At 38.6% G+C, this 26,113-nt stretch overlaps 1 protein-coding gene across 1 annotated transcript; it reads right to left on the bottom strand.

The window, feature by feature from the left end:
* Positions 1–1,360: 1,360 nt before the first annotated feature.
* On the bottom strand, positions 1,361–23,582 carry LOC120532095 (E3 ubiquitin-protein ligase SIAH2). The gene is made up of 2 exons (XM_039758000.1): positions 22,960–23,582; positions 1,361–2,347 (listed from the first exon to the last, which is right to left on the bottom strand). Exons 1-2 carry the CDS (start codon positions 23,323–23,325, stop codon positions 1,790–1,792), a joined length of 924 nt encoding a protein of 307 aa, XP_039613934.1. The 5' UTR covers positions 23,326–23,582; the 3' UTR covers positions 1,361–1,789.
* Positions 23,583–26,113: the final 2,531 nt, after the last annotated feature.

The raw sequence follows: 26,113 nt of genomic DNA, 5'->3' as shown, positions 1-26,113 counted from the left end.
TTGATTTCAACATGATGTCATTCTATGCATAACATACTGTATACTTCCATTAGAAGTTTTTAATTAAACAGTTTAATTCCAAAAAATCTTCATCAGTTATTTCTTTACAAATTCCAGGTATTCTTAGAGATATAAGCTCTACTCACAAGAAGTAAATCCTGCAATAATATTTTATGGTAATAACTTACTAATGACCATCTAGCCCTTAGTTTGATTTAATGAACGTCACAACAAAAAAGATTAGTCTTTTTAGGCAAACATTCTTTAAAATGCATTAGTATATGGGCATTCATGTCTTTGAAAGTACAAATTCCACTTTTATCTCCAAGAGCCTTTTTCTGTAAGAAACTTCTTTTGCGCTTATTTTTATGTCATATACTTATACATGTCATATGAAGTGATGATAAACTAAGCTACACTAATCAATGCACTTGTACATTTTTTATTTTAAATGACTGTAAATAAGGATTTACATTTTCAGAGTTTTCAAGGAAAGTAAGAACCCAGCTGGTGGAGGACATGTTTTTCATGCAGATGTACAAGTGAGGTCCAGAAATATGAGGTGTGGCAGAAAAGTAATGAGACTGGCAACACTGCAAGCGATCTGGCAACGCTGCGCTGTTGTCCTTGATAGAGCACGTGTATCAGTACCCTCCCATAGCTCAGTGCGAGTTTCAACTCCTTCCGTTAACTACGTGATTTTTGTGACTACTATTAGCGAAGTTGTGTTTTTGGTTATGCGTCACGCAAAATGGAACAGTGTAATTTGGAGCAACGTTGTGCCATTAAACGGCAAGTGTGACGTTTGAAAAGTTAAAACAGGCCTATGGGGAACATTCTTTATACCGAGCTCAAGTTTTTCGCTGGCACAAATCATTTTTGGAAGGCAGAAAACACGTTGAAGATGAACACCGTTCAGGAAGGACTTCAACTTCGAAAACCAATGAAAACATCGAACGTGTGAACACTCTCGTGAGATCAGACCGTTGTTTAACATTAAGAATGTTGAGTGAACAATTAAATTTGAACAGATTTACCGTTCATCAAATTTTGACTGAACATTTGCACATGCGAAAGGTCTGTGCCAAAATGGTGCCGAAAAACTGCCCTCTCCATAACAGAATTTCTGACCTCAAAAGGCATTCCTGTGGTTCCCCAGCCCCCTTATTCACACACCTTTTTCCTAAACTGAAAAATGTCCTCAAAGGAAGTCATTTTGGGACTTTAGAAAACATCCAAAAGAGTGTAACGGACATGCTGAAGACCATACCGGTTGAAGACTTCCAGCGCTGCTACCAACAGTGGGAACAACGTCTCCATCGGTGTGTAGCTGCCCAAGGAAACTACTTTGAAGGGGATAACATTGATGTTTGAAAAAAAATAAAAACTTTAGTAAATAAAAAATCAGTCTCATTACTTTTCTGCCACACCTAACTCAATTCCAGAAACAGCTTTCAATTCCCCCCCAATATGCTTTGTAAAGCCTGACCAAAAAAAGAGCTTTAATTTTTGTTTGAAAAATCAAAATGGGGATAGAAAATACAGCCATTAGAGGCTTGTCTTAAATTGTCTGTCTTTGCATAGAAAATTAAATAACTCTTTCATTAAAATGCATATTAAAAAACTAGATTTACTATGGCAACAAATTTAAATAGTAACAATAAGACTGTTTTAAAAAGATATGCAGTCTTTCTGCTTTGCTTACCAACACGATGACAACAGACAACACAGAATAATGAAATGGCGGGAAACAATAAAGCTTAAAAATAAAAACTATCCCCAGGCCCTGTTATGGACAACATGTTGATATGGTCACATTGATTCCCAGGTTTCCATTATCAGCAAAAAGGTGCGCAATAGCTGTGTCAAAGACTAGGCAGTCACTGTTCATGATTGCAGCGGATACTCCATCATGAATGGATCGGGGTGTTGCTTCCCAAGTCAGACGTCGCCTGTTGCCATTTAGCTCCAGGCGGTAGGCAAAGTTTTCTGCTTGTTTCCGAGTCCCAATTAACAGGACAATGGCAAAGAACTGCTGATGACCTTCATACTTCTCTTGTTTTTCCAGCACCAGCATGAAATGATGACCAAAGCAAGACTGCATCATGACCCAGTCGACAGCTCCTGGCAGATTGATATCTGTGGCCAGAAAGACGATGTCTTCTCCCTGCAAGGTGGTGATACTCTTGTGAGCATGCATTAGATGAGGCATCACAGCTTCCAGGGATCCCTGCCACTTGCAGGACGCACCTGGGCATGGGCAAGCATAAGGTCGGAACTCGCAGATGTCCTCGTGCTCTGGTTTTTCTGTGTGATGTAACGTCAGGGAGCATCCTGTAGAGGCATACTGCAGGCAGAAAAAGAACAGACTTTATCAGACTGAGAGACAGTTAACTCATTATTGAACTACAAGCAGCACAAGGCGGCGGCACAAGTGACATGGGCAGAAGGTCTCAATGACACAATGAGGACCATGTTCTTATTGTTGCATGATTCATCATTACCTTACTATTAAACAAGAGAGGGCTCTCTGCTAAAGCTACAAGAAAGCTGAGGAAAATAATTCATTGAAAAGAAAAATTAAATGAAGCTAAATTGGTGCAATATGTCACAAGTCTGCTTTAAAAAAAAAAAAAAGACTATGTTCAGTATTGTATATGCACAATGTACATGTTCCAATTACAGAATGGACACATCTTCACATTGAATGGCCATAATAAATAAAATCATTCACCTGTCAAACTTAAGGAGTGAATAAATGAATGTATTTCTACTTGCAACCCATTCAAATTTCATATGCTTCCCCAGCAACAGGACCAGGTAAGAAAATCTAGAATTTGTTTGTTTGTTTTTAGGAAGTATTTTTCTTCTTTACGTGCCCATTCACGTACATTGTGTGACATTCAGACAAACATGATGTAGGGTGTGGCACACATCCTTATATTTTCATTATCTGCGCAGATTTAGAGAGCCTCCAGCCGCAAGTAGTTTACCATGTGGGTGTGCTATGCACACATAAAGCCAATCACTTGTTCATTTTATGGTTATCTATAGCTGGAATCTCATGCTTTACACCCTTTAGCACTCATGAAGCAATAAACTACCAGTATTCACGAATTAGGAAATAATCAAAAGCAATCTGTCCATAACACACGATCTACTGAAATTTAGTCTCCATTTAGAGGTCAAAAGGCACAGGTCTGACCACGTTTTAGTAGGAGAATGTATACACTTTCTGTTTTGAACATTAATTAACCTTTGTTTCAAATTGAAAATATATTTAGAAATTGCTACTGGGATAGGTATGAACACCATTTAATGTTTATTTTAGTATTCAAATGCGCAATACAACATTATGACTTGGCAAAATTCAAGGCCCAATTTCATTATTCTGGCTTGTTGACTGTAGACTGCATTTGTAGATCTGTGTTTGTATAAAATCACTGTGTGAATAGAAAGTGCCATCTCTAGATCACCTGGCTGCATTAAAGGGGATGGCGAAACAAAAATAAACATTTCAGAAAAAAAAAAAAAAATAAAAATATGCATTATAAAATCTGTAATTCTTTAGATTGATAACTGCACAGATCATTGTCTCTTTCTCATACCACTGAGATAATTTCACATTATATAGTTTAAAAGAACTTAAAACTGCTTGGTACACATAATGCTTCCATTATGTTGCTTTGATTTAACATTTGACCAAGGCTAAAACTGTGCTCTTTATAAGATTTATGCATTGCTCAGAAAGGCTACCAAACATTTTTCACTGGATTCGGGACCATTAAAGGGCTGTGGCTGTTTTGGACACAAAAGCAAGGATGTGCTCGAGCTGAACATTCCACTCATATTCTGACTACAGTTCCTTTACAACCACAACCATAGATTGTTACATATTTGTTTGTTCATTGTTATTTCTGTGCTTCAGAACTTTTGCACAACTGCTAGCTATGAAGCTAAAAGGGATATTCTGTAGAATGTTTAATTCTACTTATGCTTTCAATACAGGACTAAATTGAGAACAGGTAGTTTCATTTTTCAACTTCTGCTGAAAAGTACTGTTAACAGTTTTTGGCACAGCTAATCTTTCTATATCATATGCAGTATACTATCAAGGAATATATTATTATTCTAAGATAAAATCAAATTAGTACAAATAAATAAGGGTAAACTTTTGGCATCAAAGCTGCAAGTAAATAAATAAATAATTTGACATTAAGAATGTTTTTCTCTGTAGCGTTACACCTCCTGAGAACTGGGTTTGATTTACTGCCATGTCACTATCTGTGGATTTTCACATCCTTCCTATGCCTGTGTGAGGTTTTCACTCCAGTTCATGAAAACGCCTATGGTGGGTTAAAAGGCTAGTCTAAACTGACCTGGTATGAGTGAAGCTAAAACCAATGTTGCATTACACATCTTGGTTTATGTCAGATTTGCTAATTGCAGTTGCTGATTGCTTCACCAGAGCATGTCCATTTAAATGACTGAAATCGTTGGTCATGTCACATTTACCTACTGCGTGCACTGGACGTTGCTTACTCTTCGCTGATGTGTTATATCCACTGTGTTTCTGGATGGGCATTTATTGGTTATCAGCTGTCATGCACACAGAGCCCACTCCTATGACTAAAGTCAAATTCACACAGGTTTGACTTTGTCACATTACTGGCTTCATGGGAGTGTGACGCCGACTGCCTACAACTTAGGTTATATAAACGAAGGCTACAACTTAACTGTGCAAGTGAGTGCGATATGCCCGAGACTACTTTAGTGTGGATTCTGGCACTTGGTAATGCTGCATGGAATAAGCAGGTTTAAAAAATGGATGGACAGATTTATCTAATACTGAGCACGTTTTAGAAAGTGGAATGAAATATACTAATAATCATTTTGGCTGATTTAATTTCCTTGGGGCTCTGATATTCCTGAAACATTAAGTTTATCTATCCAGGACAGTACAGCTAATCAATGAGCTTAAAAAAATTTACATAACAAGAGTTTTTCCTCCTAAATACAGGGGATTCTGCATGTGTTTTCATGAATGACAAAGGAAGGTACTTCTGTGTCTTCCTACAGGTGATTTTGCATACTTTTCATGTAGTCCATAATTTATAATGTCAAAGACTGGGGATTAGGGATATTACAAGATTTTTTGGTACCAAGTTGATACTAAAATGCTGAAAACATAAGTCTTTTTTTGTCTGTACAGCCGATGAATTTAACTGTTCCATTTGTTAATATCAAAATAAAATATATTTAGTGTTTCACTGCTTCAAAGCGCATAGCACATGTCTCCATAAATACAATAAGTATTGCGTCTATCATTGGCTTTTGAAGGCAAACTAATGTTCATTGGTATAACTCCTAACATGTCACAAACATAGTGAATGCATGTCATATATCCGAATGATACGCTGGTGAATGTAATGAAATCTCTCAGTTACAGTTAACTGAATACAAGAAATGCCAATAGAGTACATTTTCTAATTCAGGATATGTACACATTCTAGACAATAACATCTAATCACTCATGAAAGATACTCTGAAAACAAAAACAACAAAGGCTTTTTACAACAGTTTTTGAACAAAGGATTATTGTAAAACTGGCAAGTATGATTTCACACAGGAAGCCTTGAAATTGGGGAAAATGTAACAAACGGAACGATTAAAGCACCAGGAGGTTGCGACTCCTGAAATTTGAATCAATTTGACTCAATTATTAAATATTACTCCTTAGTAAATTTTTTTAACAGCTAATAATACAAATATAAATCTTACAATAGCAAATGTTACAAACCTTAAACAGGTATTATCTGACAAACCAGACTAAAAGTATGTTATCAAAAAAAAAAAAATGCTTTAAAGAGTTTGTTTAAATGAAAATCCTGAATTAGTTTTAGAATTCAACAATAAGATGATATAATAACGTTTCATTTTTTATTGATTTTAAGCAGTGTTTAATTATATTTGGGGAAGATGTCAGAGATGAAACCAGAATATGCACTGTGACGGACAGCCGGGTCCCATGCCCGACCGGGACGCCCCTGCTGCATATGTTCCGGGGGAGCCACCATGGACAGCTCAATACCTCCCCTGGGACGCTTGGTGGCAGCCTCCCCGGCCGTTATTCGTTTCCCCGTCTCCCACGTGGCTCTATGGGACATGGAGTCCTCCACAGCCTGGTTAAGAGATGGGGTGACCGCTAGGGGGTGCTGCCGAGAGCCAACAACCCGGTTGGACGAGTTATCAGCCCCACCCGGAGGTGCAATCAGGGCCAGCTGGTCAAACACCTGGAACACTTCTGGGTGGGCTATAAAACGGGCCAGCCTCCCTTCATTCAAGGCCAGAATCGGGAGGAAGAGGACGAGGTTGCCTGGGAGGAGTGGTGGTGCCAGGAAGGGTTGTTTGTGCTGTATTTAATGCTTCTGTAACTGTGTTGGGCCTGTGGGACACGGGGAAGACGTGCCCCACGGCTGAAGAGAAAAATAAAAGCCTGTTTGTTTTACACATGCCTCTGTGTAAGTCTGTGCCGGGTCGGGTGATATATAGCGCCTTTTACAGCGCATATTAAAAAATCCAGTAGTCCATGATGATGTTAATTCTTTATAAATCCTATGTTGTAACCTCCCCACAATATTAACACCACCATCTTGTTGTTACACTGGAAAGATTCTCATGTCTATCACACTTTATATTAAAATCTTGCATTATAATTTGATATTTAAATGTTAACTACTTGATTGCTATACCACTAACTTAAATTTGCTGTTACTATTACTATTTATTTTATATTCTGTTACAAAAAACGCACAAGATTGTCCACTTGAATAATGCAAGTTACGTTTAATTAAAAAGCCAGTGAAAGGGATTTCTGTTTTTGCGATGGTATTAAGTATTATGAGATTTCACTGGTTATTGGCATCGCATGCAAAAACTCTTGATACATTCTTATAAATGCTGAAAGGTCATGTGGACTGTGCTGTGAATCAGGAATATCTGCTGCATGGAAGGAGTCAAAATAATTACATAGTCCTCGAGTGCAAGATCTGCTTATTTAATATGGAAATGAAAAACACACAATCTCTTAAAACGTATTTGGACTCTCTTGAACTGACAGAAGTACAGCTTCTTGCTCTCTCACTCATGCCACTGCTAGCAAGCAAACACAGCACAAGACCAAGTTTTCTTACTCTCCTTTCTTCCTGTTTGCTTCAACTAACCACTCAGGGTGAAGTGCACATCACTTAGGGTAATACTCTTTTAGAGGTAGGCATGTTACACACAGTTCACATTTCTTGTTTTCTTTTGCACACACAAACTTACATGTATTGTTTGTTTTACATTTAAATGGGTACACAACTGTTTGTACTAGATTTTAGCTTACAAAGTTTTTTAACCACAGCAATACAAGGACAACTGAATCTGGCATACTGGGTCCACTGGTTTATCACCCACTCCTACTGCAAAGCATACTCTGAAATGAAGCGACTCTCTTGCACACTGCTAAAAGGCATTTAAAACAGCAGTGATGTCAATACATGGAAAAAACACTGCAGGAGTCCTGACTGTGGTCACATTAAGTCACTAGAATATAAAAGTGTACAATCCAATTAATAAAAAAGACAGCTAAAGTATTGAAACAACTTGAAAAGCACTCAGAAGCTCCTAGATGCTTACAGTTGGAGAGCCATGACCTCTGACATGGCTCTAGTACAAACAGAGAAAAAATTCTAAGAGCTCAAGCATTTGGGTTTAAATGCAATACTTAAAAACCTCACAATTTTTCTTTCCAAAACTAAAGTAGCAAACAAGATACCACTCTACACACCACCAGCCTGACACACTTTTTTCTCATTGTATCCATATTATACACTCCTGTATCTTAATCTTACTAAAGTACGCTTTCTGTCTCCTTTGTTTGCTTGCAGCTTTATAGAGTTGCTTCCATGCCTGTGTTATAAAAAGTGTCAATGTGGGAAAACATATTGTATTAAGAAGTTCTCCTTGTGTGCGTCACTGAAGGACATGAAACGAGGACGACTGGTGAAGAAGGGTTCCACAATCAGTTTTACCTGGGTCTTCAGAGGTCGCTTCATTATAGTACTTGATTCTTCTATATTCTTTGTTAACTTGCACGTCAATGCTAACTGTAACACTATTTTCTCTGTAAAGATTTGGGGAAATAGTTGATCTGTTTTTTCTTCCCTGAAATGTTTGAGTTTTCATTCACATCCCTAAAAGATGTGAATTTTAAAGCTGATCGGTGTAAGTTAACTAGATATATTTATATATATATATATATATATATATATATATATATATATATATATATATATATATATATATACTCACCTAAAGGATTATTAGGAACACCATACTAATACGGTGTTTGACCCCCTTTCGCCTTCAGAACTGCCTTAATTCAACGTGGCATTGATTCAACAAAGTGCTGGAAGCATTCTTTTGAAATGTTGGCCCATATTGATAGGATAGCATCTTGCAGTTGATGGAGATTTGTGGGATGCACATCCAGGGCACGAAGCTCCCATTCCACCACATCCCAAAGATGCTCTATTGGGTTGAGATCTGGTGACTGTGGGGGCCATTTTAGTACAGTGAACTCATTGTCATGTTCAAGAAACCAATTTGAAATGATTCGAGCTTTGTGACATGGTGCATTATCCTGCTGGAAGTAGCCATCAGAGGATGGGTACATGGTGGTCATGAAGGGATGGACATGGTCAGAAACAATGCTCAGGTAGCCCGTGGCATTTAAATGATGCCCAATTGGCACTAAGGGGCCTAAAGTGTGCCAAGAAAACATCCCCCACACCATTACACCACCACCACCAGCCTGCACAGTGGTAACAAGGCATGATGGATCCATGTTTTCATTCTGTTTACGCCAAATTCTGACTCTACCATTTGAATGTCTCAATAGAAATCGAGACTCATCAGACCAGGCAACATTTTTCCAGTCTTCAGCTGTCCAATTTTGGTGAGCTCATGGAAATTGTAGCCTCTTTTTCCTATTTGTAGTAGAGATGAGTGGTACCCGATGGGGTCTTCTGCTGATGTAGCCCATCCGCCTCAAGGTTGTGCGTGTTGTGGCTTCACAAATGCTTTGCTGCATACCTCGGTTGTAACGAGTGGTTATTTCAGTCAAAGTTGCTCTTCTATCAGCTTGAATCAGTCGGCCCATTCTCCTCTGACCTCTAGCATCAACCAGGCATTTTCGCCCACAGGACTGCCGCATACTGGATGTTTTTCCCTTTTCACACCATTCTTTGTAAACCCTAGAAATGGTTGTGCGTGAAAATCCCAGTAACTGAGCAGATTGTGAAATACTCAGACCGGCCCGTCTGGCACCAACAACCATGCCACGCTCAAAATTGCTTAAATCACCTTTCTTTCCCATTCTGACATTCAGTTTGGAGTTCAGGAGATTGTCTTGACCAGGACCACACCCCTAAATGCATTGAAGCAACTGCCATGTGATTGGTTGATTAGATAATTGCATTAATGAGAAATTGAACAGGTGTTCCTAATAATCCTTTAGGTGAGTGTATATATATATATTTATTGTGTGCATTAGCATTTCCAAAAACACTTAGAACACCTTGCGTTTGAATACATGTTTTACTTGTACTGTCTTGGTAATTAAAGTTCTGCCAGAAGCTACTCAAGCTAAAATTAATTTTTGAAGCTATTGCTGGGATTATTCTTGACTTTAAATGAATACATCATTTTGACTTCTTTTGCATGTGTTTATCCTCATGTACTTGAATATTTCATAATGAAAAATGCTAAAGAACTGTTTGTAGTACTAGGGTGTTGTAACATGTTAGCCATTATGGATGTAATGAGAAGTTTAGCAAAATGACACCTTTCATTGGTTAACTAAAAAGATTACAATATACAAGTTTCGCAGAAACTCAGGCCCCTTCTTCAGAACTTGATTATACCTATGTTCCAGAATCTTAGATTGGAATCACCCAATAGGAGGTGCATTTTTTCTGGAACCAGCCTATATTTTTTCGGAAAGTATTAATGTGTCCTGTTTGTCTGTTTTTTTTTTATCGGACTGGGGAACCAAATATGTCGACTTCCTCTTGTTACTCTAAAGTTTGAGCTTAGTGTCTATTTTCTACCAAGTTATGGTTAGGATCGACTGGGGGATTAGTAGGGGGAGTAGGGCCTATTTTTGCAACATTTTTAAGTTTAGGTTCACATTTTTTTTTGTTGTTTCTGATGTTTCCTGGTTAAGTTTAGTCTTTGTGTTGGGGTTGGTGTTAAAAGGAGCAGGACCCCGTTGCTTTCCATAAACAGCTGGCTGTGTAGCCCTTGGTGTGTATACTTCAGCCGGAATTGTCATTTCCCTTTTTGTGATGTGTTTATGAAAGAGGTGTTGTCTCCCCGTTTGGGCTCCAATGGATGACCTGCCTGAATGGGGTTGTAGTTCATCTTTGGTCCCTTTTCTGTTACTGGCTTCACCTCCACATGCAAGTGAGTTATGGTGCATACTAGAGAGATATATCCTTGGACCCGGCTGGGCTTCAATGGGTAATCAGCCTGAATGGGCCTTTTAGTCACCTTTGGTCCACTACCCGGTTCCAATTCCAGCCTCTCCAGGTTAGGACTATTGCATCTGGATGCTGTTCCCGGGGAGGCCTTGCTATGATTACCCTAGGATTCTCCCTTGGACATTTTCCTTCCCCAACCCTGCTATTTTAGTGCATGTGGGGAATCTGGTGGTATCTGGAAGAAGGGGCCTGAGTTAGCATGAAAGCTTGAATATTGTAATCTTTTTAGCTAGCTAATAAAAGGTGTAATTTTGCTTGACTTCTAAAGCACTGTTTGAATATGGCAAATAAAAAATGGCATGGCTGTTACCCTAACATCCTGATAACAATTTAATATGCTGTATTGGCAGACATGGTCTGTGTTTTAATATTACAATTAGTATTGGCACCCCAAAATAAAGTGCTCAATATAAAAATGTTTGTAAACCCTTTGGAATTACCTGGATTACCGCTTTGATTACTCATACAAATGTGGTTTGATCTTGAATTAAGCCACAATTATAAACAAACACAACCTGCTTCAACTAATAACGCAACTGTAAATTTTTCTTGTAAATTCTGAGCACAGCATTGTAAAATTCAAAATCAGGATTGAGAGAGTATACAAAAACTCTTATATTTAGTAACTGATTGAACAAATGTTAGCAGCAACAACTTTCACCAAATATTTCCTGTAGCTGGTGATCAGACTTGGAATGGTCTGAAGTTCCTCCTAACCACTGTGCAGTGAACTAAAACAGCTTTAAAAATCAATTATAGTTAATTTATGTCTCTTGGATTGCTTGCTTGAACAGCCGTCTTTTTATGTTATGCCGCAACATCTCACTTGGGGTGAGGTTTGGACTCTGACAAAGCCATTCCAGACCACACTTTTTAATTTATTTTTGGAATGAGGATTTCTTGTTGGTGTGTACTGCTGCAGAGCATTCAGGTGGTTTTTTTTTTTTTGCAAACCTGGGATGTGCAGCAATGTTTTATTTGGAGAGAAGTGGTTTCTTCATGATGCCCTTTTACAAAGAACATATCTTCAGTGTTTTACTTATACCAAAGATAAGAATGGAGACTTTGGTGAATTTAACAGATTTCTGCAGACCTATAAATGTTGCCCTAGGATTCTTCTTCAGTAGCACTGCGCTCTTGCTGTGATCTCTGCAGTATGCCCACAACTAGGGAAAGCAGCAACAGTACTGAATTACCTACATTTGCTAACAACTTAGCTTACTATTGATTGAGTAACATTCAGGTCTTCTGAAAGGACTTAGTAGCCTGTTCAAACGATATGCATTACTGTAATTCATCTTATAAGTCCAACACAGTGGTGTGAAAAAGTATTTGCCCCTTCCTGATTACCTCAATTTTTGCTTAATCTTAAAAGTTTACTAATATCCAAACAAATTTAGTATAATACAAAAGACAACCAGAGTTAACACAATACATAGTCTTTAAATTATCATTTGATTTATTGACGGAAAATAGTTCACCAACCATCAGTCCACAGAACGTTACTGCAAAAGTAGCTGGAGTAATCAAGGTGTTTTTTGGCAAATGTTTGCCTTTACTGTATGTTCCTCTTGTTTACCAGTAGCGCTGGCCTTGCAACTTTCACATAGATACCATTTTTGCCTATTGTCACTCTCTGTAATGGTACAATCAAGAAATGCTGACATTAACTAAGATGAGAATATCCTACAGTTCCTTAGATGTTCACCTGGGTTCTTCTATGACTTACCCTGATGCATTTTTCTATGCATCTTTTTAAGTAATTTTGCAAGGGTGGCTGCATCTGGACAGATTTACCACCGTTCCAAGTTTTCTACATTTAGAGATGTTAGCTTACGTGGTTGTTCACTGGAGTCTGACAGTTTGAGAGACTGCTTTATAACCCTTTACTGATTTATATTTTTAGGAACTTTCTCAGTTGTTCTGTAATTTGCTTTGATTGAGGGATGGTGTGTTGCTTGTTGTGACCATTTAGCTAACTTTACAATGCTATTCAAGTGAAGTATAGATTTACTAAGGCTATCAGTAATCAGGCTTGACTGACCTGAGCTGTAAGAAGCAGTGCTAACACATGCATTGCCATGCATCCCTGACATAAAATTCTACTCACAGTCCTTTATCTCTCTCTGCCTATTCCTATCTCCTATCAATATGTCTAATACCCACACAGCCTGTAATGTAAGGGATCAGCATTCTGTACTCGGGGGACTGTTCGTCACTCCCCAATCTGCGCTACACAGCAAGGAGCATCACATACTTTGTAGCAGTGCTTGCAGGGGCTGTTGGGGGCAAAGGTGGCCAGAGGGGTTTAAAAGGAAGGCAGGGGTCGAAGAGAAGGGGAGTTTTCTTCTTGTTTGTTTGGTGCTTGTACTATCTGTTGAACTGCCTGTCGTTTTCCTGCTTTACATCTTCGTGTCCTGGATTGTATTGTTTGTTGGGGTCTGGAATCATTTGTCTACCTGTTTACTGTTACTGAGGACGTTGTCTGGATTCATTGGCTTTCACGGAAGAAGGAGCGCTCCTGAACCATTCATCGGTCATCATACTTCAGCAATTACCGGTAGGACTGTGTTTTTCCATTTCCCTCGCTTCATACAAATCACTGGACATAACTTCACCGCTGATCATTTCATACATGGACTTTACTGCGTGTTTGTCGTGTTTATCTGTTAATTGTAATATCGCTGAAGGGATCAGAGGTGGTATTATTGTTTTCATTTAGTTAATTTAATTTCATTATACTTTTTTATCATTTAAGTTCCCAGTGCGTTTTCTTTGTCTCTGTAGTGTGTGTGTGTGTGTTGTGCCAAGGCTAGGGTTGTCCCTGGTAATCCTCATATAAAATAAATAAATCACTGTCTCTCACGACGGTGTGAATCTTAGCGGCTTCTGACCGCTACAACTTCATCCAGCTTTGAAAATGCAATGTTCAATGAATTAAAACAGAACAACAAAGTATTTTCATAATATTCTCATTACGGTCAGCTAATGTACCCCCCCAAATTAAAATACTGTGAGTTTTTTTTCCTTTTAATTAAATAAATGCATGCAAAATGTAAATCCAGCTGGAACACCAACTGGGCAATGACATTACATATGCATGTACCATATACTCTGTAAATTATTTTTTCATTCACAAAGAAGATTGAGCAGTACTGCAAAGCATGGAGTACACTTACAGTAGGCATGTGTGAATGTTCTGTGCATTTGTGATACAAAATATGGCAGGTAGCAAATTATGTGGTAGTAAAATCACAATCCAACATGATTTCTACAGCTCTGGTCTCTCAAAGCTCCCATAAAGATTAAATATTTTCACAGACAACATTTATTTTAAAAAAAAAATTTGTAATACACAATGTAATGTAATGTGAAAATAATTTTGAGTTTCAATGTTTTGAAATGACTATTATGGAGAACAAAATATCCCTGTAGAATATTTTATTCTTTAGGAGTATTGGTGCCTGAAGACCTTTTTAAAGCACTATACATTAAAAGAGAAAATGTCATATCTGATGAACTAGAATAATCTTTTGCATACTTAAATAGGAAAACTTGATATGTGCTTCACATGCATTTGCAGGATTTCCAGGCATAGTGATGTTGTTAATTTAAAAAAAATGCATTTGCATAATAGAATCACTGACGTTCCTTCTCAGAATTCATAATCCATCTCAATAAAAGGTCAAGTTTCTGTGCAGCAGTCTGTGTGTTCATCCATTCCCTACATTTTTGTGATGTGCCATCTTTTTGAATAACTAACAATTTTAGCAATAAAATGCATTGCCTTTGTTGTTCCAATAGATTCCCATTAAAAATATTAACGCTGCTTTTACTGAATCCATTTTGAATGGCATATAACAGAGATTTATATGCATTGCATGATGCACTGCAATTGTTAACATGGAGGTCGACACTGATAAGTTTCAGCCTGTCTTAGATGGTAGCACAACTAGTATATTTTATAATCCCATTTAATGTGAGTGAAAGAAAAAGGGAATCTGGTAGGAAATGGAGGAAGAGGAGGAGACATCTGTTTCCTCATAAATGGTCACAACTCTGAATTTCCATACTTTCTTTTATTCTTCTACATTTATGTGTCATTTTTCAAGTCAGTATAGCTCACTCCACAATCACAAAATTTAAAGTGTACACAAACATGACCCCATTCAGGCAACACCTTCAAACAAAGCAGCTACCATGAGAAAGCCAGAGAGATGGCACTATGGTTAATAAGCTGTCTCATGGGAGCAAATGCTTCACTTCTGAAACTTCTGAACCTTGCCAGATACTACCACTTAAGCCAGTATTAAAGTACAGCTATATAACATTTATGTTTTATTTATTATTATACTAAAACATTATTTTTTGGAATGCACAGGAGAATGTATGTTGTGGAATGTACTTTACTAGGCACAACAGCAAAAAGGAATTTTGTTGTCTTTATGAATTATCTTTATGTAAAAACAGAATTTGTTTGCTCTTCATGCACAGCTTTGTTTTTTTTTTTTCCCCAAGATAAAGACTTGAAATCTAGCACACAGGTATCTCTTGCCATAAATCAGTTTTCTGAGATATAACTTTTTTGAGCCTTGCCCACCTCAGCTGATGTCAATGACTCAAATCTCCTAACAACCTGGGGTCACCTACTATATTTAGTTTAAATATAATAACTTACCCCCACTTTTAATTTACAGTAACATCTGAAATGATACCAAGACAAGTCCATGAAAAAGTGGATTGTGAATGGTAGAAACACTACAACAGAAAAACAGTGCCACACAGATAGCATTAAGTAATGCATGTGAAAATGTTTTGTGGTTAAATAAAATACAACAGGAATTTTCTGGTCTAAATGTGAAACCTCATGCTTGGAGCAAACCATATACAGTACTGTACAACTTACAAAATGCAAGGAGTAACAACATAAAGAAGACTCAAGAATACAGTACAGGTCTTGCATAAAATTAAACAAAATTGAAAGTTTCAACTGGATTACAATTAGGGCTGGGAAAATATATCAAAATTTTGATTTGATATTTAAGAAAAATCAGTATGCAAAAACCAATTTCATAATAGTTAACACTTCTAAAACTCAAAATTTCCAGTGTCTTTTCTAAGCACATCTATGGAAACCTCAAACAACTGATTGTCTGAAACTCTGTGTGGCTCAGCAGCAAGTGGCACATCTCCCTGCCTACAGAACTGGTGTGGCACCTGTGCACATATCTACACGACAGATCAGGTTGTTATACCACATTGCCAGAAGGAGCATAAAACAAAGGGTCTGTTCACATGCAAATCTGCTAATGTGGCCTACCTAATCATGTGTATAAGGTGCCCCAACACTGGACTGTATGTAGGAGAAACTGGTCAGACACTGCTCCAGCAAATGAACTCACATACTAGATTTCATATCAATCAGAACACTACTGATCTTCTGGTAGCAGCACACTTTAACAGTAATGGCCACAGCATAAAGGATCTGAGGGTCACTGTGCTTCTGGGTAATTTCAAGACCCAACAGCAGTGGAGAGAATGGGAATACAAATTTATGCTTAAATTCAACACTCTACAAAATGGTCTGAATAGAGACAAAGAGTTTTATGAGCAGATATGTGGACTAACAGATTGACTGATCAGCTGACTATATCAGTGGCCTATCTTACAGACAATGCACTTCAAAAAAAAAAACCTTACAGTACTTTCTCTAGTGATGGTTATCTTATCTCTACATTTTAGTTCATTGTTCTCTTCTTTCAGGGTTAGTTCATCTAAGGTTTATTAATTTTGCTAAAATATGTACAAAAAGGTTGTTAAGATGAAAGAAAAAAATCACTTTTCTGTCCCAATATAAGCAAGAGTATTTTTCAGTTTCTTTGTTACACCTTGAAGGGACCTTAGCCGCCTTGAAAGCTTGCATTTGTGATCTATTTAGTTAGCCAATAAAAGGTGTCATTTCACCCTACTTTCTCCTGTATGTTGTCAGAAGAAGCAGCGCTGAAAACTGGTAGGATTAGTTCTGCTGTTGGTACATGGTTTGGTTTCACTTGAGAAGACAGTTCAAGCAGTATTAACATCTAGAGATAAAACAGGTCAATACTTATGAAGAGGCCATCCAGCCAGGTTTCAGAGAACGGTCACAGTGCTGTTGCATTCCATATAAGTAGAAAAGTTGCTGGTTGAAGGAGACAACAGCTGCAGCGAATTACCATATTGCAAAACAAACTTAACTTGTGCACTAAAAATACTCATACTTTGTAAGTGATCAGATAACTACACTAACGAATAATTCACTCCGTCTCCACTCAGTACTAAAATGCTACAAGTGGGGATAAAGGCTGTAGCCTTTTTTTTAATACAAAGATGCACATTGGCTCAGTTGCCAATATACTATAATATTTAGAGTATCACACATTAATTTTGCATTAACATTTATGAACACCACATCATGGTGATCTTTACATCGGTTAAAATTATTGGAAGTCAGATATACAAAAATATCACCTTTTTGGGCAATGATTAGTAATAAGATAATAGAATATCAATGAAATGAAAATCTGTGTGATTTTTATAAAGCCAAACTTTAATAGAAAGGTATTACTTCACTATTAATTGTGATTTAATGTGAAAGTAAAATTTTGCTTGAAATGGCTTGGTATTCACTGAAATATTACTGCTTTCTTCAAAATTTCAAGCACCCCTTTCAGATTATTCTCTGGTGCCAACCCTGTAAAGTATCTGTATATTCCATAGAGAATGAGGATTCAAGAAACTGTTAAGAACAGCAGTTGCAAAACACGAGTTGCCCGACTACAAATGCAGTGCTTATTGTGCTGCAGAATGTTATAATTACCTGCACACATCATATTGACTGTTACAGATAAGAAAGGCAAGTATATGGAATTCCATAATTTGGAAACAATAGACTTTTTCAAAAATCATATGTAAATAATAGCCCATTCAAAAACAGAGAGAGGAAGCGAAAGAACAATGTATACAGTAATCCCTCGCTATATCGCGCTTCGACTTTCGCGGCTTCACTCTATCGCGGATTTTATATGTAAGCATATCTAAATATATAACGTGGATTTTTCGCTGCTTTGCGGGTTCTGCGGACAATGGGTCTTTTTACTTCTGGTACATGCTTCCTCAGTTGGTTTGCCCAGTTGATTTCATACAAGGGACACTATTGGCGGATGGCTGAGAAGCTAACCAATCAGAGCACGCAGTTAAGTTTCTGTGTGCTGAATGGCTCAGCGACGGAGCGCCGAATTCGATTCCGCGGCGTTAACCAGGAAGTCTCATCTCGCTCATTCAGCATCAACGTGTTTTGCTGTGCAAAGAGTTAACTTTTGTGCTCTTTTGTGTTTATCTTTGTGCATAGTCAAGCCCTTCATTATGGCTCCAAAACGATCTGCTCCTGCTTCAGGGGCCGTGCCCAAGCGCCAACGGAAGTTGTTAATTATTGCCGAAAAGGTAAACGTTTTGGATATGCTGAAGGAATGGAAAAGCTACACCACTGTAGGACGCCATTACGGCATCAATGAGGCTATGATTCTTTTTATTTAAAAAGTAGGAAAGGAATATAAGATCTACGGCCGCAGTGTCCTTTTAACCAGGGTGCAAAACGAGTTGTAAGTGGATGTAATAAGGCAGTAGTCCGGATGGAATCTGCTTTAGGGATTTGGATTGAAGACTGAAGGAAGAAGAACAACGGCAGTGCTACACAGTCGCCTGAAGAGGCTCCTTTAGAAGGGCTGTAACGCTCTCCTTTGTTGTGCAGTAAAACTAAACTTATCGTTATTGGACAAGTCATTATGTCATTGTTGGTTATTAGCCATATTTAATTTTCTGCTTACAGTATTTAGTACATGTACGTACGTTTAGTGTCACTGTACACACACATTTACTGTATACAATTTTTCTTGCATTGTACGTATTTATTGCTGGTGGCCTGTCTATCATAATGGCTGTAACTTATGTAATATCGGAGACACTCGATATCTTTAAAATAATATTTAGGTTTTACTGTAAATAAATAGTGTGTTTACATACATAATTTCAATGAATCTTACCTAATATCTAAGAGAATACAAAGGGTTTATGCTGTATATCTGTGCGGGGAATATTTATAAACATTGTGGGAGAGTTTATAAGGGCTTAAAATATATAAAAATAACCATACAAACATATGGTTTCTACTTCGCGGATTTTCAACTTTCGCAAGGGGTTCTGGAACGCAAACCCCGCGATCGAGGAGGGATTACTGTACTTTGTAACCACAAGTGGGTACCATTTAGCCCCAAACCACAGACACAATAATGCCCAAACACAATTCAGGTTCAAATAAAAGGTTTTTATTCACCTCCAACACCTCCTTTACAAGAACATCAGCCACAACACACAAATACAAATTCTCTCCTTCCAATTCCAAGAGTGTTGCCCTCTGCTTCTCAAAACTGATTAAGTGAGGTGGCGGGCTTTCTTTAAAATTCGAGCAGGGAATTGTTTCCGGTGTCATGCCCAAGTTGTCTGGAGCACTCCCAGGTCATGCAAAAACCTGAGCAGTCCTCACCTAGCAGCGCCCTCTGGGGTAACCAAAGACCTTGACAAGGCTGTGTTTTCAACTCCTATGCCAATCTGCAGGTGTCTTAATCGGATTGAACCCTGGGGAACACTGGCAACTGTTAAACTGTCGAATGAACTACTCCAGATAAAGTGAATTCATCCAGTCCATGCATTATGGCCTTCTGGGCAGGTATGAATACATCCTTTACTCTGGCCAGGATGCCTGTCCTTCCTCCCTGGCACCTACAACAGACTGGCAGACACAGATTCCAGTAAAGCAAGCAAAGTGTTGAACACAATGCGTAAAATTGAAACTTAAATAAGTGGAGGAGATAAATAACAAACACAGCTGGAAAAAACACGGTATTTGAGCAATTTCTTTCAGGCAAAGCTATTCATGAAATTGTCAAATTAAAAAAAAAAAAAAGTTTCCTTTTGCAATATTTCATAGCATTTCACATACGAAGTGGTGGCTCTGAGGCTAAGGATCTGTGCTGGTATCCCGAAGATTATCGGTCTGAATCCCTTTCACTGCCAAAAGAGATCCTACTCTGCTAGGCCCATGAGCAACGCCCTTAACCTTCAATTGCTCCAGGGGCGCTGTATAATGGCTGACCCTGTGCTCTGACCCCAAGGGGTTTGCGAAAACTAACAAATTCCTAATACGAGAAATTGTAGAAGGTGAAATAAAGAACCAAAAAAAAAAAATATATATATATATCATCCAGTCAATCTTTAAGATCTGTTTAGAACATATCAAGATATACTGAATAACTTACTTTGGGTCAAACAATCTCAATAATATTAATTATTAGAGGAAAACTGAAAAATACTGGGGCGGCACGGTGGCGCAGTGGTAGCGCTGCTGCCTCGCAGTTAGGAGACCTGGGTTTACTTCCCGGGTCCTCCCTGCGTGGAGTTTGCATGTTCTCCCCGTGTCTGCGTGGGTTTCCTCCGGGCGCTCCGGTTTCCTCCCACAGTCCAAAGACATGCTGGTTAGGTGGATTGGCGATTCTAAATTGGCCCTAGTGTGTGCTTGGTGTGTGGGTGTGTTTGTCCTGCGGTGGGTTCCTACCCAGGATTGGTTCCTGCCTTGTGCCCTGTGTTGGCTGGGATTGGCTCCAGCAGACCCCCGTGACCCTGTGTTCGGATTCAGCGGGTTAGACAATGGATGGATGAAAAATACTGTCTGCAACAATAAAAAACTGCTGCCACAAATACATTTACCAAATACTGATATACGGGCCTAAACAATCATTTAACTGCAATTTAATTTTTGTTCAACACATTTTGCTGACATATACTGCGACTTGTCTTTTACTCCATTAACTTGAACATTATCAAACTTGCGAATCGGGTGTGTGAATTATGGGGTCTTGTTTAGGGAGACACATGGGGAAGCTTAAGTGTGATGCGCAGTCTCTAACCTATCTTCCCCTGTGGAGGAGAATCCTGACTTCACTTCTGCTCCCACAACATGAAAAAACAACTTAACACTACAAGATGTTGTTTATTTGGAACTAGCAGCCAAAGAGTATAAAAATTGCCCTAATAGAGACAACTCATTTACTGTTCTGTTCTTTCTGCAATTATTCACTCACGTTTTGAAAATCTTATCCTGTTGCCTCTTCTGGCTGGGATCCCAACCATCATCTCACTCGTTTTGTACTTACAACTTGAAAAGACTGGATTAAAACTATTTCCCATTTCTGAAACTGTGACACCACAGGAAAAGTCTAAATTTACATCTCTGTTCAACATGTTTAAAATGCACACTTACCTACATAAACCCTAAATATATCTGCAGGGTTTCCTTTTAAAAGTGAATGTAGACGTCATCAGTGCCCATGGCTATTGTCAATTGTAAAGGATGAAAATGAAATAATGATTTTTTTTTTTAATAATCTGTCTTTTTCAGCCAAATTTCAACACAAATGTTCATTAATAAGTTTTTTTTCAATTGGGGCATGACCATGACAACGAGAATGAAAGTACTGGAAAAAAGTTTTACTAGTCATCATTTTTAAAAGTATTGCTAGCTTTTTTTTTTTTTTTTTAACAAAGTGATTGAACTGTTGATACTGCACTCATCATGTAATAGTATGTAGCCTGCCCTAAAAGTTTAGGCGTCTCATACTTCACATGGAGATAATGGTTAACTACCCTAGCTGAACAAAAATGAGATGACAGCCTTTATTTTGTAAATCATCTTAACACTGCTGCTGACAAAACCAACAAATGTTCCTTCTGTGCCCACACAGGTCCTAAGCATACTTTAATTCCCTTTAAAAGTTATGCAACCAGGAAACTCCTTCTTATTCTGTAGATCCTATCTGAATGTAATTGTGGGACCCATAGCTGAAGTTAGACAACAAGATAACTATTCACCCAGCTTTATTCTTAAACCTTAAAAGTTCTACACCCAAATATAGCATCTAAGATTGCTTTCAGGCTAACTTGGATCATCTATGGGTAAACTTTGCTTCTCTCATCTTCAAGGAAAGCAAATACTGCTAAGAGTCCAAAACACAGGATGTTTATGTGACAGAACACTCATTTTAGACATACTGGTTTTAGGCACCTGCACATAGGTTCATTATTGTGTCTAAAATAAAAAGACACATTGCAACATAGCGCATTACATCCAACCTCAGTGATTAATTTGCAAATCAAAGTTACATTTTTAGAATACATTTTTCTAAAGGTAATGACCAATTCTGTGGAGCAAGTCTAACATTTCATGTACTCAGCAATCTGCATCTCCTGTAAAGATGCAAATAATCAGATGCTCTCACCCTTTTCAAAGAGTGGACGTTTGAAGCAGGTAATACCATTTGCAGTGGCCTTTCTGGTTTTCTGTTTAAAGCAGGTAGATTATAACTACTCGCATTAACTGATTTCCCCAATGCAAAACTTGTCAATGAAGAAAGCTATAGGCTCTGGGCTGTCAATATTTGTGACCTGACAAGATTCAAAAAAAAAAAAAAAATTAAATACTGCTATGGTCTACAAAAATTAGAAATGTGTTATAAAAGTGGTGTTTCTCATTAAGTAAATCGGGGTTAACCTTAACTAAAGTTAACAAAGAAGCATATCTGAAACGGGTGACTTATCTTCCTAAAATGGGCTTTGCGTTGGACTGAAAATGATTTGAAATTTTCACATTTTTATACAGATTGAAACTGCACCATTGTTTAATATATTTTTGATATCCAAAATAATGTTGATCTTGGAAGGCCATGTAATAAACTCCACTATCATTGCCGGATATCACTATCTCAGTGAAGGGGTTTGGACCAATTAAAGGGTGGTCAATTCTTCCAGCTTTACAGACACAACTGTCCCAGTCGATCAGCCAACAGCCTTCATGGTATAAGACATGCACACAGAACATTATTAACTAACTAACGTAGTTTGAACTTTATTTGTCCCCAGGAGAAAATTTGGATTTTTACAAAACAATGTCTCATTTTAAAGTTCTTGAGGGTATTTACGGTGGTACAAACTATGGGAGAATCGACCGCTTTTTTGTCTCAATACTAATGTGTATAACGTTTCACTGGTTTTACTGTATAATGTCTCCATTATATATTATGCAACTCTTGGTGTGATCAAAGTATACTGTACATGGAACTGTTTTAAATATATGATTTGTACGAGGATAGAGGATATCAAATCAATTTACAAATCTTAAATCATCTTGAAATAAGACCGATCCTTCTCCCTCAAACTTCAAAGGCAGATGACATACTGTACAACAAAGCAAACGTGATTCATTTGGTAATTTCTCGTTTGAACCCACCTTGCACGGAAAAAGCACGGTAGACGCCACCTTCTCCATGGCCAGGTTCCGTATGCTGGGGGTCAGAGCACCCCTGCAAGTTGGGCAGCACGTTAGCTTCTGGCGACATTGATTGCACACAAGATGTCCCGCGTGGCACTGCAGGATCGGCGGCAGCACATAGTCGAAACAGACTGGGCATTCAAAAAGGGAGGTGAGTTCGTGTTGCGGGGATCCCGGCCCCGAAATAATAGCAGCCGCAGTCGGAATGCTAGAAGATCCCGGGCCAACCGATATCGTTGCCGGAGCTGCAGGTGAAGGAGCATGCGGCTGCTGCTTACTGCACGTTTTGCTCGCACTGGGTCCGGTGGAGGACGGGCGGCTCATCGCTGGCAGGATAAACCATCGAACCGCGCTAGCTTGTGATTTGGTGTCGTTAGCGACGTTAACAGAAGACAAAGCCGAAAATATCCCACTTGCCAGTCGCAGAAAGACGGTATTACTTAATTAGCCCCTTCAGCGAATAAATCAAAGCAGCACACTGACGTTTGCCAAACTGAATACAAGGCGACGTCCCCAAATGCCTGTTTCCAATGCGACCTCTGTACTCGTGAGTATTGTTCCCCTCCCCTCTCCTGTTCTCGAACAGTGCAACAATGACGTCAAAAACGCGCTAAACGTGCTTACGCCACGCACCCACAACGTGTCTCTCCAAGAGCCCACTTGCCACTCAGACGGAAGAACAACATCGGTGACTCCCGGAAACGTAAAAAATCCGTTTTCCGCCGGCAAGACAATTTTAAAGTAAAAATGTAATAAATGAAAAAAATCAACAGAGAACGTTAAACACAGATAATAGCGAAATTGGAAGGCTTTAAAGGGCAATATATTTGCGTATTTTTTTGTGATAGGTACTGTACAGTAGACTTAACTTTTGTAGAAATGACATTGAAAATCGCATGTATGTAAACGTTAGCAATTATTACAGTTTAATTATGAAGTGTTAATTTAGGCTAGAGCATAATAGAATGTTATGTAATAACTTTGAAGAGCGATTTTTTTAAGTTACTTTTTAAGTCACAATGAGAAGTAAGTGTTCAATGCATTCTGTATCCCCTTCATTTACATCAAGGGAACCTACCTTGTTTAATTAACTGATTAATCTCAATCATATTTTAAATCTTTCTCATTATGCTGTTAAGAAAATAATTGTCTCAAAAATCGAGGCGTGCGTGGTTGTGCATGAGGGTCAGTGTATCTTCTCGCAACCGTGGAGTTCAAATGAGTGAATCTGTGTAGTTGTAATTGTTTTGGCAGACAGAAAACTGTCAATTTACTACATACAATGTTCTTATGACACCACAACGACAAAACACTACAGAAGGAAAGGTAAGGTGAAATGTTGAAAATAAACTGCTCAAATAAATTAAAGGAACAATTTTTAATTAGAGTATAGCATCAAACATCTGGGATATTGTCCTGGTCAGTTAAGTAGCAGAGGGGGTTGTTAATCAGTTTCAGCTGCTTTGGTGTTCATGAAATTAACAACAGGTGCACTAGAGGGGCAACAATGAGACGACCCCCAAAACAGGAATGGTTTAACAGGTGGAGGCCACTGGCATTTTTCCTTTCTCATCTTTTCTGACTGTTTGTTCACTAGTTTTGCATTTGGCTATGGTCAGTGTCACTACTGGTAGCACGAGGTGATACCTGGACCCTACAGAGGTTGCACAGGTAGTCCAACTTCTCCAGGATGGCACATCAATACGTGCCATTGCCAGAAGGTTTGCTGTGTCTCACAGCACAGTCTCAAGTGCATGGAGGATATTCCAGGAGACAGGCAGTTACTCTAGGAGAGCTGGACAGAGCTATAGAATGTCCATGTCCTTCACCCATCAGCAGGACCGGTATCTGCTCCTTTGAGCAAGGAGGAACAGGATGAGCACTGCCAGAGCCCTACAAAATGGTCGTGCATCAGTGATGGTCTGGGGAGGCATATCCATGGAGGGACGCACAGACCTCTACAGGCTAGACAACGACACCTTGAGTGCCATTAGGTATCGGGATGAAATCCTTGGACTCATTGTCAGACCCTATGCTGGTGCAGTGGGTCCTGGGTTCCTCCTGGTGCACGACAATGTCCGGTCTCATGTGGCGAGAGTATGCAGGCAGTTCCTAGAGGATGAAGGAACTTATACCACTGACTGGCCCCCACGCTCGCCTGACTTAAATCCAATTGAACACCTCTGGGACATTATGTTTCAGTCCATCCGACGCTGCCAGGCTGCACCTCAAACTGTCCAGGAGCTCAGTGATGCCCTGGTCCAGATCTGGCAGGAGATCCCCCACGACATCATCCATAGTCTCATTAGGAGCATTCCCCGACCGTCGTCAGACATGCATACAAGCACGTGGGGGCCATACAAATTACTGAGTACAATTTGGAGTTGCTGCAATGAAATTTCGTCAAAATGGATTAGCCTGCTGCATCATTTCTTCATTTTGGATTCAGCCCTCTGTAGGTTGATAATTATCATTTCCATCAAACAATATGGCATCCTTTCATTCCTATCAATATGGAAATTCAGCATGATTTTATTTTCCCATTGAGATCTGATGTGTTTTCAAAGAATTCCTTCATATTTGACAGAACAGGTGAAGAGGAAATACTAAAAGATATTGATGAAAAAACCAGAACATTTAGACTCATACCCTCTTTTAAAAGGCAATTAAGATGGCAGTGTCCCCTAAGTCTAGAAGAGTAAGTCCTTCTAATTCTGAAATTCTGTATTAGTGTTTTTCTTTTTAGAATGTTCTACGAGACTCAACACTCAGTACTTCCTCAGTAAGCAGTTTAGTTATCAACATGTGCAATGCAGTTTATAACATGGCCCACATGCAGTAAAGCACTTTGAGCTACATTGTTTTTATGAAAATGTGCTATATAAATAAATGTTATTGTTATTGTTTTCAAAGGTTTTCATGCAACTGTGAATTTTCAAATGGGATTGCTGCTATTAACATATACTCATTAGGATTAAGTCTTCCAGTGATAAGCCTCAGAACTATTTTTGTACAAAAGGATCCAGTTTCTTAAATGTACAAATCATTTTTGACTCCAAGCTTATTAAAAGTGTAATGATTTTCTGTGTTTTGTGGTTTTGCGCTTTATGTT

Source organism: Polypterus senegalus, chromosome 1, assembly GCF_016835505.1.
Source record: "Polypterus senegalus isolate Bchr_013 chromosome 1, ASM1683550v1, whole genome shotgun sequence".
Taxonomy (NCBI): domain Eukaryota; kingdom Metazoa; phylum Chordata; class Cladistia; order Polypteriformes; family Polypteridae; genus Polypterus; species Polypterus senegalus.
This window is presented reverse-complemented; position numbering and strand designations above follow the sequence as displayed.

Coding starts and splice junctions, on each gene's coding strand:
- LOC120532095 (XM_039758000.1), bottom strand. CDS start 23,325: ATGAGCCGCCCGTCCTCCACCGGACCCAGTGCGAGCAAAACGTGCAGT. Junction 2,348..22,959: donor CCGTGCTTTTTCCGTGCAAG/GTGGGTTCAAAC, acceptor TTCTGCCTGCAG/TATGCCTCTACAGGATGCTC.